Here is an 18507-nt window from a genome sequence, read left to right on the forward strand (position 1 = left end):
ACTATCACATCCTTGGGTGCCGGGTTGGTAGATAATTGATGAGGGAAGCCCCATGCCTCCAAAGCATTGTTTGGAAGTCCACACACACAAAAGCATAGTGATTAAACTGAAAATTCAAGTCTTGTACCTGATATTAAAGGAAAAGTTCTGTGTTTTACCATTGTTCTTATTATCTGCTGCATATAAACTTTATGATGGTCAGACAATTCCTTCTGTTCTCATAAGAGATTTTATCACACAAGATGTGTGAAAAAATATTTCATTTTGTTTTAAATATTTCTCTTCATCTATCAATTTATCATGTCATTATTTGGTCATTTGTTGATGTGCTATATTTTGTTACTTGATTTGTATATGCTGAACCTTCCTTGCATCACCAAAATTAATCCTCTGTGTTGTTAAGTTCAGTTGGCTGGGAATTTTTACATTTGTGTTCATAAAAAATACTAGTCCTTAATTTTTGCCTAATTTTAGCTTTGGGAGGCACACCCAGAGGTGTTATGGGGCTACTCCCAACTCTGTGTTCAGATGTTGCTCTCTTATGGCCCTTGGGGGATTATGTAGTGCCAGGGATTGAATTTAGACATCATGCACACAAAGCATGTGGCTGACCATTGAATGACCTCCAGCTCTTGTGTAGCTTTTCTTTTATTTAAAATGAATCTTTTTTCCCATTGAATCATCAGGAGATACAACTAAAAAATTGTTCATGATTGGGTTTCAGTCATACAATGTTCCAACACCCATCCCTCTACCAGTGTACATTTTCCACCACCAATATCCCCAGAATCCCTACCACACTACCCTCACACCCAACACGCCTCTATGACCAGAACTTCTACAGAACTTCTTATTTCTCTCTCTCTCTCTCTCTCTCTCTCTCTCTCTCTCTCTCTCTCTCTCTCTCTCTCTCACTCCTTTTGTGGCCATATCTTTTTGATACCAGGATAATATTGGACTCAGAAACAGTAAAAGATAATTCTTTTTTTTAATTTATTTATTTTTAATTAGTAAATCACCGTGAGGGTACACAGTTACAGATTTATACACTTTTGTGCTTATGCTTCCCTCATACAAAGTTCGGGAACCCATCCCTTCACCAGTGCCCATTCTCCACCACCAGTAAACCCAGCATCCCTCCCACCCTCCCCAATCCCATCTCCCCCCACCCCACCCTGCCACTGCGGCAGGGCATTCCCTTCTGTTCTCTCTCTCTAATTAGCTGTTGTGGTTTGCAATAAAGGTGTTTAGTGGCCACTGTGCTCAGTCTCTAGCCCTCATTCAGCCCGCAACTACCTTCTCCCACATGGCCTTCGACTACATTATAGTTGGTGATCCCTTCTCTGAGTTGCCCTTTCCCCAGAATGTGAGGCCAGCCTCCTAGCCATGGAGTCAACCTCCTGGTAGTTGTTTCTACAATTCTTGGGTGTTAGTCTCCCACTCTGTTATTCTATATGTCATAGATGAGTGCAATCTTTCTATGTCTGTCTCTCTTTCTGACTCATTTCACTTAGCATGAAACTTTTCATGCCGATCCACTTAAATAAAAAATTTGTGACCTCCTTTTTTCTAACAGCTGCATAGTATTCCATTGTATAGATGTACCAAAGTTTCCTCAACCAGTCATCCGTTCTAGGGCATTCGGGTTTTTTCCAGATTCTGGCTATTGTAAACAGTGCTGCGATGAACATACATGTGCATATGCCATTTCGATTATACTTTTTTGCCTCTCTGGGATATATTCCCAGCAGTGGTATTGCTGGGTCAAATGGGAGCTCAATTTCTAATTTTTTGAGAATCGTCCATATTGTTTTCCAGAAGGGCTGAACCAGTCGGCATTCCCACCAGCAGTGTAGAAGGGTCCCTTTCTCGCCACATCCTCTCCAACAGCGGTTGCTTTTGTTCTTCTGGATGTGCGCTAGTCTCTGTGGTGTGAGGTGGTATCTTGTGGTTGTTTTGATCTGCATCTCTCTGATGATTAGTGATGTAGAGCACTTTTTCATGTGCCTTTTGGCCATTCGTATTTCTTCTTTGGTAAAGTTTCTGTTCATTTCTTCGCCCCATTTTTTGATGGGGTTGGATGCTTTCTTCTTGTAGAGTTCAACCAGTGCTTTATATACCATTGATATCAACCCCTTATCTGATGGGTATTGTGTAAATATCCTTTCCCATTCTGTGGATAGTCTTTGTATTCTGGTCACTGTATCTTTTGCGGTGCAGAAGCTTTTTAGTTTAATGTAGTCCCATTTGTTGATCTCTGTTTTTACTAGATTGCTTAGTTTGTAAAGGATAATTTCTGTTTCTTCAACCTTTTATAAGAACTTGAGAAGAATTAATAGATAATAGTTAAAGGGCTGGAGCGATAGCACAAAGGGTAGGGTGTTTGCCTTGCATGCAGACAACCTGGGTTCGATTTCTCTATCCCTCTTGGAGAGCCCATCAAGCTACCAAGAATATCCTGGGCTGTTCCTCCCAAGGTCCCCACCCACCCAGCTGCCTGTCAGGCCCACAATTTGCCTCTGGGCGCCATCTTAGCACACCAACAGCCCTGGCCCAGAGACTCCCAATTGGATCCCAAAATAGATTAGTGCCATACAGAGATGTCTCTGGAACCCAATAATTTGCCATCTAGAAATTTACATTTACAATTGTGGCCTCGCAAGCTCTCATGATATTCAAAATAAATTGTGTAACATCTGCCCTGGCAGGTAGGCTTGAATGGTGGTGGGAAAATTCGAGCAAAACTTAATGCCCAAATTAGAGAGAGAGTATTGGGGAAATTGTCTGCCATAGAGGCAGGGTGAGGACTGGGATGGGGGGATAGGGACCGGGATACTGGAGACATCGGTGGTGGAAAATGTGCACTGGTGGAAGGATGGGTGTTCCATTGTTATATGGCTGAATCTCAAACATGAAAGCTTTGTAACCATCCCACATTGATACAATAAATTTTTTTAAAGTAATGTGGAGTTCATGCCCAATTCAATCAGCTTAATAAATGGCTGAACAAATAGCGGTACTCCTACATTATTAATCACTGTCATTAATAAAAAAAAACTGATCAGTAAGAAAAGTAAGAAGAAATATGAGCAGAAGCATGTTCAAAGTTGATATCACTAAATTATTTCCACATGGGAACCCTCATCTGGGCACACATAACTACAAGTTCACTGAAACCAATGTCTTAACTATAGTGCCTGCACATCAGTGATAGAAAATGCATAACCTCAGTCCAGAGCACGTGCTGAGTGAGACTACAGAATTTGGGTATCCCTCAACATATCCTTGGTAGTAGCATTGTCCCTAGGAAAGAAAAAAGGAAACTGATTACTTAAGAATTGACAAATTTTCTAATAATTTTTTACTTTTATACTTGAGAAATCTTAATATATATTAATAACATAATAAATAACACTTGATATAACTTGATTTTTATAACTAATCTACACGGTCTACATGTTTTGTATTAATGTAAGCAAAGTGACATTAAAGAATTTTCATGTGTTTACTTTCACAGTATTAGCTACCTTTTTCAGATTAGTTCACTGGGGATTATTTTACCTACCACTTTCAAAATATTTTCACGTGTCTTAGCTGAAGTTATTTTCTAATATATAAATTTGGGCCATCAATTACAAAACAAATATATACTATGTAAAAAATGTAGAACTATAGAGTACATTTTATATTTATGAACATTCACAAAAATGAAACCATATTCTGACTGATGATGTTTAACAAAATATAAAAAATTTAAGTCAGATTGGTTTCTAACCACATTCTAGAAATAGAGAAAACATAATCACATAAAAAATAATTATAATTTCAAGTTTTACTAGGGCTATAAATTAATGTAGAATTTCTGGGGCTGGAGTGATAGCACAGTGGGTAGGGCATTTGCCTTGCATGCGGCCGACCCAGGTTCAATTCCCAGCATCCCGTATGGTCCCCTGAGCATCGCCAGGGATAATTCCTGAGTGCAGAGCCAGGAGTAACCCCTGTGCAGAGCCAGGTGTGACCCAAAAAGAAAAAAAATTAATGTAGAATTTCTTATTAACACAATGCTTTCTGTAGGCATAGGGGAGAAAGGATCATAAAAGGAAAACTGGTCCTCTCCTACATTGAATTGGACACCATATTACTTCATCTGAAAAATTGTCCAGATAAAGTAATATGGTGTGTCATCAGAAATAAATTATGAATCATCCATGAGATTAATCATCCTGATCAAAACAAATAGAAAGTACAGTTTCTTGAAAGAAAGATGTATATATGTATACATAAATATATGTGGTATGCTGGAAGAAAATCAAATAAATATAAATGGATGAAATAGAGTAAGCAAGGTAGACAATAAGCAGAAACATGGTCAAAAAGGCTAAGTGGGACCAGACTGAATACAGTTCCTAGGATTTTGACATAAGTCTGTTTTTCACTGAGAAAAAAAAACCCACACTCTGACTCATTTCATTAAGAGTCTAATTCTAATCACCATGTTGGAATCCAAGTGAGCAGAGTGAGGGTGTGGAAGCAGGAAGATTACTCAGACGTTTATGCCAATGTCCATACTGCACATTCAAGCTGTTTTTTTTTTTCTTTTACACTGGCAGGGACAAACCCAGGGCCTCACAGATGAGAGGCAGTTCTGTCCCTGTCCTTCAAAGCAGATATGATGTTTTCATGGAAAAAGGATTCTCAGCAGATGGATACAGAGGAAGAAAGTAGATTCTACACATATACTTTGAAGGGTAGTCCAATTTGTGAAGCGCTTAGAACATTTTAAAAAAGTAAAGATTTTCTTTCTATTTTTTTAAAATTTTGCTTATAATAATTTGTTCAAGAGTATATGTCAGGAAGTGGCTCATAGCAGAGCATTGCCTTGCCTGAGTGAGGGACGTGTTCAACCCCAGCACCATATCCCCAGGCATTGCCAGTAGTGACTGCTGAGTATGGAACCAAGAGCAACTCCTAAAACTTCTGGATACGACTCCCCGGAGTCATATCCGGGGAGTCATATCCAGGGAGTCATATCCATAAAATTTAAAAAATTAAAATTAATTAATTTTAAATAAATTAAAAATTATTTAATTTTAAAGAAATTAAATAATTTGTTCAACAAAATACAAAATAAACATATCAAATGGGGCGTGTGTTTCAGACAGCATGGTGAGTGTTAAATCAATCTAGTTTGCCTCTGACTTACTAAGACTTGAGGAAAGACTAATAAAGGGAAGAATTAAGCAATCAATATGTCCCAGTGGTAATAAATATATTTCCCACAAATACTGTACTAATATCAGAAAAAAATTCAATTAAAAATTATTTAGATCTATAAAACACAGAAAATAAATCTTACTTGCAAATTTAAATAATGAGAATTCAGGGATCCTTCATTATACACGTAAACCATAAAGTTGTCTGATAAAAGAAATCTGAATATAAAAAAGTGAGAGACTTTTTAATTTATTTTTAATACATACAAAGCAACAATCATCAAATAACCTGGCAATAAAAAATTGCCTACTTTTTGTTATTTTACATAAAATCTTGTTGAAATACAGTCAAAACCTTTGTGGTCTATGGCTCCTGTGAGAACACAACAGAGTTGTGAAGTTTAATACTTACTATTTTTGCCTTTAGAGAATTTTCCCCCATTTTGAGAATGACTGCATTTTCTTTTTATGTGTGTATAATTTTATTCAAATTATACAAATTTACTCAAAATAATATTGTTATCTTAGCCTACTCTTTTATTTATTTTTATAATGTTTTTATTTTATAAGTTAGTTCACAATATTTGATTACATTTAATATTCAAACAGCAACCCCGTCACCATTACACTTTCCCACCACCAAATTTGGGATGTTTCCATCCCAAACCCCAATCCCTGTCCCAAAACACAACCGAAAGAATATATTTTGTATTGTCTGTTATGAAGAACTGCTGAACATACTTACAAAAAAGTGTTCATATAGGAAACAGTGTGAAGATTGTTCTATTTTGGCAGGAGCCATTAAGACATTCTATAGGATATCACTAATATGTTGTTAAAGTTTGGGGGGGTGTGAGGTTTGGTATATATATCTGAAAACATGTATATATGCATATATATATAAAATTCCCTCTATGACTTGTTGCCTACAGTCTGAACCCCATCAAATATGGTGTGGCAATTATGGAGAATGGGTAGGGAGTGTCTTACGATGTCTTATAAAATGTGTCTTATTAAATTAAATGTGTTTAATTTGAATTAAATTAATTTAAATTAATTTAATTTAATGTGTCTTACTAAAGCAGAACTGATTGGTAGAGGCAGGTAGTTTTTGGGGCTTTTTTACACATTGGGGTGGCAGAAAAAAGATTAGTCAGATGATTAGATATAAAGACGGCAGAGATTTGGTGGGCAGTGAGGGAGAAGAAACAGAACTTAAATCAGAGGACATAGGCACTCATACTTAGAGTAGTTGTACCTGTAGTACTTATACAGTATACACAGAAAGATACCTAGTTGGAAGACTTAGTTTATAACTTAAGTGTTGATTTCGAAATCTTTTATATAGGTAAAAATGAAACATCAGAAATGAAGGAGCCACTCTCCGCCGAGATGTGATCCCGGGGGCCCACGTGCATCTGCACGAGCATGATTCCAGAGGCCAGCTAAACTACTTTTGGTACTGGCAGTTCCTTGCAGAATGTCTCCAGACTGAGAACTAAGCCGTGGCCCCATGCCTGCCCAGGAAGGGAAAGGTTTTTCTCTCTCGCCTTTTCCTTGCAGGGGAAAGGGGGGACAGGGGGGGGCAGGGGGAAGGGCGTGGTGACCACCATATTATGAGGACTACTAATGAGAGATACAAGCTTGCAATGATCCAATTTCTGGAAGAAATTTCCCTGGACTTAGTTGTTAAATACAGAAATCCAAAACCTCATATCTCTTCACAGCAGGTCTGACTCTAGTGGAGAACTCCTAACAATAATAGTGAGTTTTTGTTGAAATATTGAATGTAACCAAAGAAAAGAGAAAGTGAAATTTATCAGTTACACAGGCGGGGGTGGGTGGGTGGGGGGATGGGAGGTATACTGGGGGTTTTTTGGTGGTGGAATATGGGCACTGGTGAAGTGATGGTTGTTACAGCATTCTATAACTGAGACTTAAGCCTGAAAGCATTGTAATTTTTCACATGGTGATTCAATAAAAAAAAAAATAAGGAGGATTGGTCCTAAAGTCTATAAAGAAAAATGCTCATAATGAGTAACATGAAAATGGTTTAGGGAATAAGCAAGATATAGTTGAAGGAAACTTAAAAATGTGAACAAAGATATTAGGGCATTAAAGGGGCAGTGGCACGGTTGAAGTTGAACTGTATATAGTTTTAAGAAAGGACATGTGACCAATTGTATGAAGTACGTCAGAGTAGTTTGCCTTGATTTTCGACTGCCGGTGAGTTATGTGGAAACCTATATATTTTTCAGTGTGAGAGGATGATTCTCCACAGAAGCTAGATTGTGGTCTAGTTAACATTTTATATTGGAATGAACACAGAGCAGGATGAGGAAATAAAACTAAAATAACACACAAAATTGCAAATTTTTTTAACCAAAAGCAGCCACGCAGTCCAGGAATATGTTCATTCATATGTGAGGCTCGGCCGAGCGAGTGGGGAGCGGCTTGGAGCGTGGTGATGGTTGGACCCGCACTAGGCTGTTTTCACGAAGGGTGCTCCAGAGTGGGCGGGTGAGAGCCCTCCCTGCCCCAAGCCTACTCTTTTTTTTTTTTAACTGAGTCACCGTGTGATAGTTACAAGCTTTCATGTTTGGGTTACAATCACACAATGATCAAACACCCATCCCTCCACCAGTGCACATTCCCCACCACCAATATCCCTGGTGTACCCCCCTTTCCCATAGAAACTACATGTAGGAAAAATCATAAAGATATGAGCTGCATCAAATATTATATAATTACTGGGGTTTTATTGTTTCTAAATTTTACTGTTACATATTACCTTTATATCGAGGGGAAGAGTACTATGTATTATTAATCTGAGAATGAGTATGGAAACATTACTTGCAATTTTTTTGTGTTACTTTAGTTTTATTTCCTCATCCTGCTCTCTGCTCAATCCAGTATAAAATGTTAACTAGACCACAATCCAGCTTCTGTGGGAAATCATCCACTCACACTGAAAAAACACAGGTTTCCACATAACTCACTGGCAGTCAAAAATCAAGGCAAACTACTCTGAAGTACTTCGTACAATTGGTCACATGCCCTTCCTTAAAACTATATATATTTCAGGGGCTGGAGGAATAGCACAGCGGGTAGGGCATTTGCCTTGCACATGGCCGACCCGGGTTCAATTCCCCAGCATCCCATATGGTCCCTTGAGCATCACCAGGAGTGATTCCTGAGTGCAGAGCCAGGAGTAATCCCTGTGCAGAGTCAGTTGTGACCCAAAGAGCAAAAAAGAAAAAAAAAACTATATATACTTCAATTTCAACCATACCACTTCCCTTTTAATGCCCTAATATCTTTGTTTCACGATCACAATCATAAAATCCCATTAATTGTCGATTTCTCAAGCGGGCTCAGTAACCTCTCAATTTGTCCTTTCCCTGAGATCTTAGAAATCTCTCTCGACCCAGCCCTCCCAAGGATGTTGCACTGGAGGCTCTTTCAGGGTCAGGGGAATGAGATCCAGCTTGTTACTGGATTTAGCATATGAATACACCATGGGAAGCTTGCAAGGCTGTCCCATGTGGGCAGGAAACTCTCAGAAGTTTGCCAGTTTCTCTCAGAGGGAGAAGTAGGCTACAAGATATTGCGGCCGCTTTGGGGCCGCGCACTTCTAGGAGCTTGCTTTTAAATCTCTGGATGTTGGCCGTTGATGGAATTACACACACCGGGGTTCCTCTGCGGGTACCTTCATGCATGAGGCCTGTCCGAACGTGTGGAACGTGGGGCCTCGAGCATGACTGTATCTAGGTTCAGGTGGTCTTCGGCCGCTGGGAGCTCTGCTCGGGGTGGGGAGGGAAGCTGGAGCCTATCCCCTCCGAGGGGCCCCGGGGAAGACAGCCAGGCATGTGGGCAAGAGACTCTCTTTGTTTACATTTTTTAATTTTCTTCAACTATATCTTGCTTATTTCCTAAACTATTTTGATGTCATTCATTATGAGTGTTTTCCGTTATAGACTTTATGACCAATCCTCCTTCATTTCTGATGTTTAATTTTTCCTATAAAGATTTTGAAATGAACACTTATGTTATAAACTAAGTCTTCCAACTAGGTATCTTTCTGTGTATATTGCATAAGTACTACACGTGCAGCTACTCTAAGTATGAGTGCCTATGTCCTCTGATTTAAGTTCTGTTCCTTCTCCTTCACTGCCCACCAAATCTCTGCCGTCTTTATATCTAATCATCTGGCTAATCTTTTTTCTGCCACATCAATGTGTAAAAAAAACCTTCCTGCCTCTACCAATCATAGTTCTGTTTTTCATTACTTATCATGCTATTTGCAGTAGCTGCCTAATTGTCATTACACTGTCATTATTGTACAGGCATTGTTTCCTTAAAACAATATGCCCATGTTCTGTATATCTCTCAAAGCCCAATCCCGATATTTTTATCACTATTTATCATCCATATGACATTAAAATCAAATTTAAGTATTCTCACCTTCCATCTTAAACATTTGAAACATTTATGTTTTCATTTACTATTTTATTCAAATCTTTGGCCTAAAGGAATGGGTAAATTCTGCTGCTAATCTATACAAATTCTTTGGCACATTACACAATAACAAATTGTTTATCTTTTTTTAGGAAACTTCCCCAAGACAAAAATTTTTGTCTCATCTTTTAAAAAATTCACCTAAATCTCCTTTTCATATTTCTCTGCCAATTTTGAAAAGGCATTTTACATTCACATCTGATATCTTACAAATATGCCTTTTCTTAATACCAAGTTTTATGCCCAAAATATAATTTAAAATGTCCTCTAGAAAGTTACAAATTGCTCACAAGTCAGCCAGTCTGAACTGAATTTCAACCAGAAAATTATCCTACAGAAAGTTATTTCAATTATTTTCTCAATTGTAATATTGTATGTATTAGTATTTATGTATGTGATATCATTTTCCATAAATTAAAACTGAGATATTATAATGGTCCATGATCTACCCTTTTTGCATAGCCCTTATGGTGGACTGGTCTCCCAAATCAAACTCTAATACAATCAGTTATAGGCCTATTTGTTATTGTGATACAATAGCCTGATTATATAGCCCTGAAGTCTGCTAACTTAAAATTGCAAGATTATTCTTCAATATATGAGTATTTGTGCTTACTGTTCCTGTCTCCTATTCACAAAAGACTACTTAGATTATTAGGACCAAAACACTAATTAACTAAAAAGCTCTGAAACTAAAAAATTTTTTTAATAATTTATTTCTATTTTCACTTTATTATATGCAAAAATTCACATTTATAATTAAACATAAAGCTGAGAGATAAAATTACCTTTTCTTAAGGTGCACAGTATATGGTTGCTCATCTATTCGAATGATGTAAGATAATTGTTTCTAGAGAATCCATAAAAAGTATGAGTAGAGTCAAAAACAATAAAAGAAACCAATAATTTAACACAAATCAATACCTACCCATCTGTTTATAATGATTTAAATGAATTCATTAAAATTTCTGTGACTTAAACTATGGAATTTTATAACTATAAAATTGATCATATATTCTATTTCTGTAAATTACAATGAATCTATGAATTTATTTCAGATAAGGTGCTTATATCTAACTCCTGTGAAAGACATATGTAAACTCTCCTGAAATAAGGACTATGTGCGGACTATCATAATTACTTGAGTAGCATCGTAGAGTTATTTACTTTGATCAAGTTTGTATTAAAATCACCTAACAATTTTTCCTGATATGGCCTATTTCTTTTCCTTTTTTGTGCTCAGGACTTTACTCTGCACTCAGAGATCCCTCCTGTCCAGCTCAAAGAATCCTATGATGTTGCTGGAGATTGAGCCTGGGTTGGCCATGCGCAATGGAAGCAGTTACCATTGTACTATATCCCTGATCCCTGTATTTATTTCTTTTAACAAAAGATTCTTAAAACTTGATATTCCCTTTTATTTTATCTCATTCTACTCTAAAGTCAGGACATGGTTAATAAATTAAAATACCAGGGCCTACAGGGCAGTTAATCAGGTAGATAATATGCCTAACATGTTTATTCTCCAGATCTACATAACCTTCAAGCATGACCAGTGTATTACTAATGATCTCTGAGCATCACTGGCTCAATACACAACTATCACAAGTGGTTCCAAACTAGTGTTAAGAAAAATTGCAGGCTTCCTTTGAATGTTGAATACTCCTGGATAGCCTTTACTCTAAAGGCTTAATTAGGATTTCACTCTTGTGGGATGAGAAATGGGAAGTTATGCCTAATTCAATTAATTTGGTAACCCATATTTCCATTGAGATATCCTGACAAGAAAAAGAATATGGGAGATATTAAATTTTCTCATTTTATATTATAAAAATATGGTAATCAATGTTGTGGTACTGGAATAAAGATTGACTTTAAGACCATTGGAATTGAGATCCCTTATATAAATCTTCACATTTTTCACAGTTAATCTATGACAAATGAGCTTGTTACAAGAAGTGTGGCAAGGAAAGCATCTTTAACAAATGGTGCTAGGAAAGTGGAGCACATAGAGAAAGAAAGAAAAGAAAGAAAGGGAAGGAAGGAAGGAAGGAAGGAAGGAAGGAAGGAAGGAAGGAAGGAAGGAAGGAAGGAAGGAAGGAAGAAAGAAAGAAAGAAAGAAAGAAAGAAAGAAAGAAAGAAAGAAAGAAAGAAAGAAAGAAAGAAAGAAAGAAAGAGAGAGAGAGAGAAAGGGAAGGAATGAAAGAAAAGGAAAGAAAGAGAGAGAGAGAAGAGAGAGAGAGAGAAAGAAAGAAAGAAAGAAAGAAAGAAAGAAAGAAAGAAAGAAAGAAAGAAAGAAAGAAAGAAAGAAAGAAAGAAAGAAAGAAAGAAAGAAAGAAGGAAGGAAGGAAGGAAGGGAGAAAGAAAGAAAGAGAGAGAGAGAGAAAGGGAAGGAATGAAAGAAAAGGAAAGAGAGAGAGAGAGAAAGAAAGAAAGAAAGAAAGAAAGAAAGAAAGAAAGAAAGAAAGAAAGAAAGAAAGAAAGAAAGAAAGAAAGAAAGAAAGAAAGAAAGAAAGAAAGAAAGAAAGAAAGAAAGAAAGAGAAGGAATAAAAGAAAGGGAAAGAGAGAGAGAAAGAAAGAAAGAAAGAAAGAAAGAAAGAAAGAAAGAAAGAAAGAAAGAAAGAAAGAAAGAAAGAAAGAAAGAAAGAAAGAAAGAAAGAAAGAAAGAAAGAAAGAAAGAAAGGGAGGAAGGGAGGAAGGGAGGAAGGAAGAGAGAGAGGGAAGGAGGAAACAAACTATGCATATCTCACACCACACATAAAGGTTAATTCAAAGTGAATTAAGGATCTCAAGATTACACAAACATCTTTAATATTTAGAGGAAAACATAATAGAACTCTTCAAAATTCAGACCTCAGTGGTGTGTTCGATGACTTGACTGTATGGACAAAAAAAATAAAAGCAATAAACAAGTTTGAACTACATCAAACTAAAAGTTTGTATGGCCAGAGAATCTTGGACACAAAACTAAATAGACACCCTACTGAAGGGAGAAGATATTCGCACACCAAACGTCACTTAAAGGGGCTAATATCCAAATATAAAGTACTCACAAGCTCACCTACAGAAAAAATAATAACCCCATTAAAAAATAGAGGCCCTTTCTGCTTGCGCTGCCTTGGAGAGATGTCCCCTAGCCAACTTCTGTGCCCTCCTTTTGTTCTCATCTGCCAACCACCCAGCTGGAGAGCCACGCACCAGCAGAGGCCAATATAAAATGCAGGCAGGTGTGCTACGTGACTGGGGAAGCTGCCCTTTCCACTCCACCCCACCTTGGGGTGACTTTCCCAGTCTCAGTAGCTGTGCCAACACCTGGAACCACACGCATAATTGCTGCACTGCACCCACCCCACACACTCTACGGGCTAGTGGGTTTGAAACTACAGGGTCTAAATTCAGTGCCAGAAAACCTGCATAAAAGTCCTGGTAACTATACTAGTGGAATGAGATCTACACCTGCTTGTGCCATGAAACTACCATTACACTATAATGGAAATAGAGTAACAGAAGCCTGTTAACGACCTCAAATCAACACTTGATTCAGTGGCAATAAAAATTAAGCAAATACTGGCTATGAAAACTAAGTAATCACTAGAAAAAGAGATGTACAGCAGGTAGGGTGCTTGTCTTGAACACAGCCAACCTGGGTTCAATCCCCAGCACCATATATGCCCACCATATGAGCAACACCAGGGCAGAGCCAGGAGTGAGCCAGGAGTACCATCAGTGTAGAAAAAAAAAAGATAAATTCAATCACCTCAAAGAAGACTTGATTCAATGTATGAAATAATCCATACAAATGGAATTGGAGGAGCTAAAGAACACAACCGCAAGCCATGGTTACAGAATTTTGAATGCAGAAAACCATATCAGCAACCTTGAAGACAAAATGTTTTCACTGAAAACAGGGGTCTCCAGTTAACTGGAAAAACTTTGAGAGCTGTGGCAAGTTTATGGACAGAGGGCTGTGGGTTTGAAGGGACTAAATCTTGGGTAAGTAAGGAAGTATCGTTCAACTGCTCGTTTGCTCAATATTGTATTGGGACGTGTAGAGTGACTTTAGGAATCGCTTCTCTCAACAGGTTGCTCAACAGGTACTGGCAGGCCTCTGCCTGCTCTGAACTCAGTGCCCAGCTCTCAGTTACCTGCAACTTGTATAATTGGGGAACCATGTTTGTAGTGTAGCCCTCCTTGTTGTTAAGGAGCCGTGCCTGTTTGTTTCACAGTGCTGTACATGCTCAAGCTTCCGGTCAGTAGTGTTCTCTCCAGGGAGAACGTCTGTGCTCCCCAGGTTCTTTCAATGGGGCAGGATTCTGCATTTAATGCAGTTTTGCTGTATGTTTGCAGTGAAGGCTGCACTGTAGAGTGCACGACACATATTCTCAGCACGTTTCTATATTTACCCTGATAGTATTAAAATCTCTGCCTTAAAGTGTGTTTCTTGTGGTAAAAGCAGGGCCACGTCTGCTTTCTTTTGGTTTCCACTTCTTTGGCATATCTTTTTCCATCTCCTCACCTGGAATCTTTGTGAATCTGTACAGCAAAATTAACCTTCTGAAAAAGCATATAACTGGACCTGCACTTATACGCTCTGAACCAAACTAAAAATTACTGAGAATAGTAGAGATAAGAGAGCTGGAGCAATAGCACAGCGGTTGGGCTTTCGCCTTTCATGCGGCCAACCCGTGTTCGATTCCTCCGCCCTTCTCGGAGAGCCCAGCAAGCTACCGAGAGTACGGAGCCCGCATGGCAGAGCCTGGCAAGCTACCTGTGCGTATTGGATATGCCAAAAACAGTAACAATAAGTCTCTCAATAAGAGACGTTACTGGTGTCTGCTCAAACAAATCGATGAGCAACAGGATGACAGTAACAGTGACAGTAGAGATAAGTACCAGAAGAATTACTCCACAGCTTAGAAGCCGGCCTCACAAGCTGGGAAAAAAAGGCAGCTCAGATAGAGAAGGGAGCACCAAGTAAAGGGTGCTAGGAGGGCCTGCTCAAATGAGAGATGCAGGCTGAAAGTAGACTATAGATCAAACATGATGGCATCTTAATACCTCTATTGCAAACCACAATATCCAAAAAGAGAGAAAAAGCAAAAGGGAATGCCCTGCCACAGAGGCAGGGTGGGGATGGAGGGGGTGGGGATGAGGGGGTGGGGGTGGTGGGAGGGATGCTGGGACCATTGCTGGGAAAATAGGCACTGGTGGAGGGATGGATACTTGACCATTGTATGACTGAAATGCAAGTACAAACGTTTATAAGTCTGTAACTGTACCTCACGGTGATTCACTGATAAAATTTTTTCTTAAAAATTACTGAGATAAGCATTGACATTAGAATAACTATTATTTCCAAGGTCTTACTGTAGCTATTTTGCCTTTTTACTTTCTGGTTATATTATTGCTCTGTATCTTTAGTTTACTTAAGCTTAGTTTAATTTAGTGTTTTGTGCTTTTGTTAGTTTCAGAGCCCTATTAGGAAGTGTTTGGGGCTATCAGGATTTTCTCCTGGTACTGTTCTTGGAATGTGTGATGCCAGAAACTGAACCAAAGGTCTCACACATACAACTGCTCTACCAATGAGTCATATTCTGAATCCTCTACTGGTTCTTTTAAATTTATTGTTTTCAATGATGATTTTCTCACTATATCCCTTTTAATATATTGTGTCTCCACTCTATATTTTGTCTTTGTGGTTATCATGAGATTTACACTCATGTAATATATATCCTAGGTAAATATTCCTTTTTCTACTGATAGCAATTCATTTGTCTATATAAATGTTCCATCCCTTTAGGTTCCAATTTTATTGTTCAATGTCACAAATGTTATTTCATGCTCTTAATTCATTGTCAACTTGTAGCAGGTTTGCTGGACATGCATATTATTGTGATGGGAAAAAATTTTAAGCATTTCTGTGACTTTTTTTAGTTAACATTAGATTATACAATATTGTCATGGCATTACACAATATTATATAATCCAATCATTGAGTGAATCGTTAAAAACCAACATACGTATATACTACTTTAAATTCACCACTTAAAGTCCTTTTTTATCCCCCACTGCATGATTTTTCTTTAGTGTACTTCTTCTTTTTCCCACATGCTATTATTGTTTTGTACACTCTTCTAAGGGCTGGAACAATAGCACAGTGGGTGGGGCATTTTGCCTTGCACACGGCCAACCCGGGTTCAATTCTTCCACCCTTCTTGGAGAGCCCAGCAAGCTACCAAGAATATCCCGCCTACACGGCAGAGCCTGGCAAGCTAGCTGTGGCATATTCGATATGCCAAAAACAGTAACAACAAATCTCACAATGGAGACGTTACTGGTACCCGCTCAAGCAAATCGATGAGCAACGGGATGACAGTGACAGTGACACTTCTAAAACACTTACACTTGTCTAAATCTGACACAATTCTTAATCAAAAGTTCATGTACATTTGTATTTTCCTTTCAACCAGAAAACTTGATAAACATATAAAATGTACAGGTACCATGAGAAAGTATGGCAGTTTCTTAAGCTATAATCATAAATGTACCATATGATGTCAGAAAGTTGACTCCTAGAAATCAATTCAAGATAAAGGAAAACATATGTCCACATTAAAATGTTGATAGAAAAAATATTCATGAGAGCCAATGTTTGAAAACAATCCAAATGCCTATCAACTTTTGACAAAATATGATATATACATATGCATTAAAATATCAAAGTCAATAAGCTACTGATTAACCCCATTCAATAGATAAGCCTAGGTAAAAGAAGTTCAAAAACAAATCCTCTACATTGTATATTTCTATTAAGTGAAATATACAGAAAATAAAAAACTTAGGGATCAGAGCAGTAATACAAATGGGTAAGGGGCTTGCCTTGTACGTGGCTGTCCCAGATTGGATTCCCAGCATCCCATATGGTTCTCCTGAGCCCATTAGGAGTATAACCTTTGATTGCAAAAGCCAGAAGTAACTCCTGGCCACTACTGGCTGTGGCTCCAAAACCAAATCAAACCAAAAAAAAAAATCAGTAGACTCAAAAAATACACCAGCAATTGACAACAACTAAGGATGAAAGGGGGGGGAAAAAAAGCTATTTTTTTTCTTTTGGGGGGAGGTCACACCCAGCGAAGCACAGGGGTTACTTCTGGTTCATGCACTCAGGAATCACCCCTGGCAGTGCTCGGGGGACCATGTGGGATGCTGGGAATGGAACCCAGGTCGGCAGCGTGCAAGGTAAATGCACCACCTGCTGTGCTATCGCTCCAGCCCCAAAACATACTAAAATTTAACTTTGGTGATGCTTAGGTGCTAATAATGAGATTTACATTTACAATGGGCAAATTTTATTGCATTAAAGTTATACTTTAATATAATTTTAAAGTTTATTTTTTTTGCAAAAAATATAGGACTTGCTTTACTTAATTTCATTTCTCTCTATTCTGTAGACACTCAGTATATAGCTACATGCATGAAAAACCCATTAAAAGTCTGTTAAAGAAACTGAATAAAATAAAACTTTCTGACAATCATTTTAGAACAAAGGTATCATTCTTTCTAAAAACTTAGAGACATAAGTCTGCAAATTATGAATGAGGCTTCAGTTAACAGGTGCTCCTTAACAATTTTGAAAGAAATAATTCTATGTGTTCATATTGGTATTTCTCAAAGTGAGTGATACAACCACCTCCAGGGGTGCTGGAACAACCCCGTGTGAGGGTGGTGGCAGCCTTGGTGCAATTGAGGGTGCTTTCTGCTTACCTTTAAAAAGAAATTTTTCAGGGGGCACTGAGTAATTTTTTTTCTTAAAAATAAGAGGCAGGCCAAGTTTGGGAACCTCTGATCTAAATCATCTATATATCACTCAAATACGTCCCTAAATACATTATTTCTAGCATTTGAATTTTAAAAACAGTTTACCATGAGAAGATGACAAAAGTTAGATTACATAAAATAAATCATTTTGATTTGAACTATGAATTAAAAAATTCCATATCAGCAACACTATTGTATACTTTAGTCAACCTATAAGAAGATTGATATATTTCATTGCTATGTAATAAATAAAATAGAAAATTATCTTACAGTTTCTACTTTTGAATTATCACTTAATTTTGTATGGATTTCTTTTGGAATTACAATTTGTAGAGATGAATTTTGAGAACCTGGGAAAAGAGAAAAAAGATAGTTCTAAAAGACTGCACAAGAGGGGGTAACAACACTTTGTTTAACTTAAACAATTTATTGCTTTTGTTTAAAACATAACAAATAGGGGCTGGAGCGATAGCACAGCGGGTAGGGCGTTTGCCTTGCACGCGGCCGACCCGGGTTCTAATCCCAGCATCCCACATGGTCCCCTGAGCACCGCCAGGGGTAATTCCTGAGTGAAGAGCCAGGAGTAACCCCTGTGCATTGCTGGGTGTGACCCAAAAAACAATAAATAAATAAATAAATAAATAAATAAATAAATAAATAAATAAATAAATAAATAAAACATAACAAATAGACACCCCTAATTAAAAATATACTAGCACCAGGAGAGTGATTCAATGGCAATAAAATGTCACTTTGCAAGCACCATAGCATTAAGTCAGTCCATGAGTTTGATCTCTAGTGCCAAATGCATGTAATGCTCATGGTTTCAGTAGCTCTGTTCATTTGGAGCCCTATTACCACAACACTGTGATTCTGGTCCATACCCAGGTATGTATAAGCACAACTGAAGTGAGAAATCCCTGGCAAACACCATAACCAAAGATGCTGTAAGCACTG

General features: G+C 37.8%; 1 protein-coding gene across 1 annotated transcript in view; it reads right to left on the reverse strand.

The window, feature by feature from the left end:
* ADAM32 (ADAM metallopeptidase domain 32) overlaps positions 1-18507 on the reverse strand; it is a 167561-nt gene that overhangs the window by 133480 nt on the left and 15574 nt on the right. The window contains exons 2-5 of the mRNA XM_012932332.2: positions 17821-17900; positions 10520-10581; positions 5357-5432; positions 3227-3303 (exon numbers count right to left, since the gene is read on the reverse strand). Of these exons, the coding sequence (XP_012787786.1) occupies positions 3227-3303; positions 5357-5432; positions 10520-10581; positions 17821-17900 (295 nt within the window). The remainder of the gene's footprint in view (positions 1-3226; positions 3304-5356; positions 5433-10519; positions 10582-17820; positions 17901-18507) is intronic.

Source organism: Sorex araneus, chromosome 1 (genome assembly GCF_027595985.1).
Source record: "Sorex araneus isolate mSorAra2 chromosome 1, mSorAra2.pri, whole genome shotgun sequence".
NCBI classification, from domain to species: domain Eukaryota; kingdom Metazoa; phylum Chordata; class Mammalia; order Eulipotyphla; family Soricidae; genus Sorex; species Sorex araneus.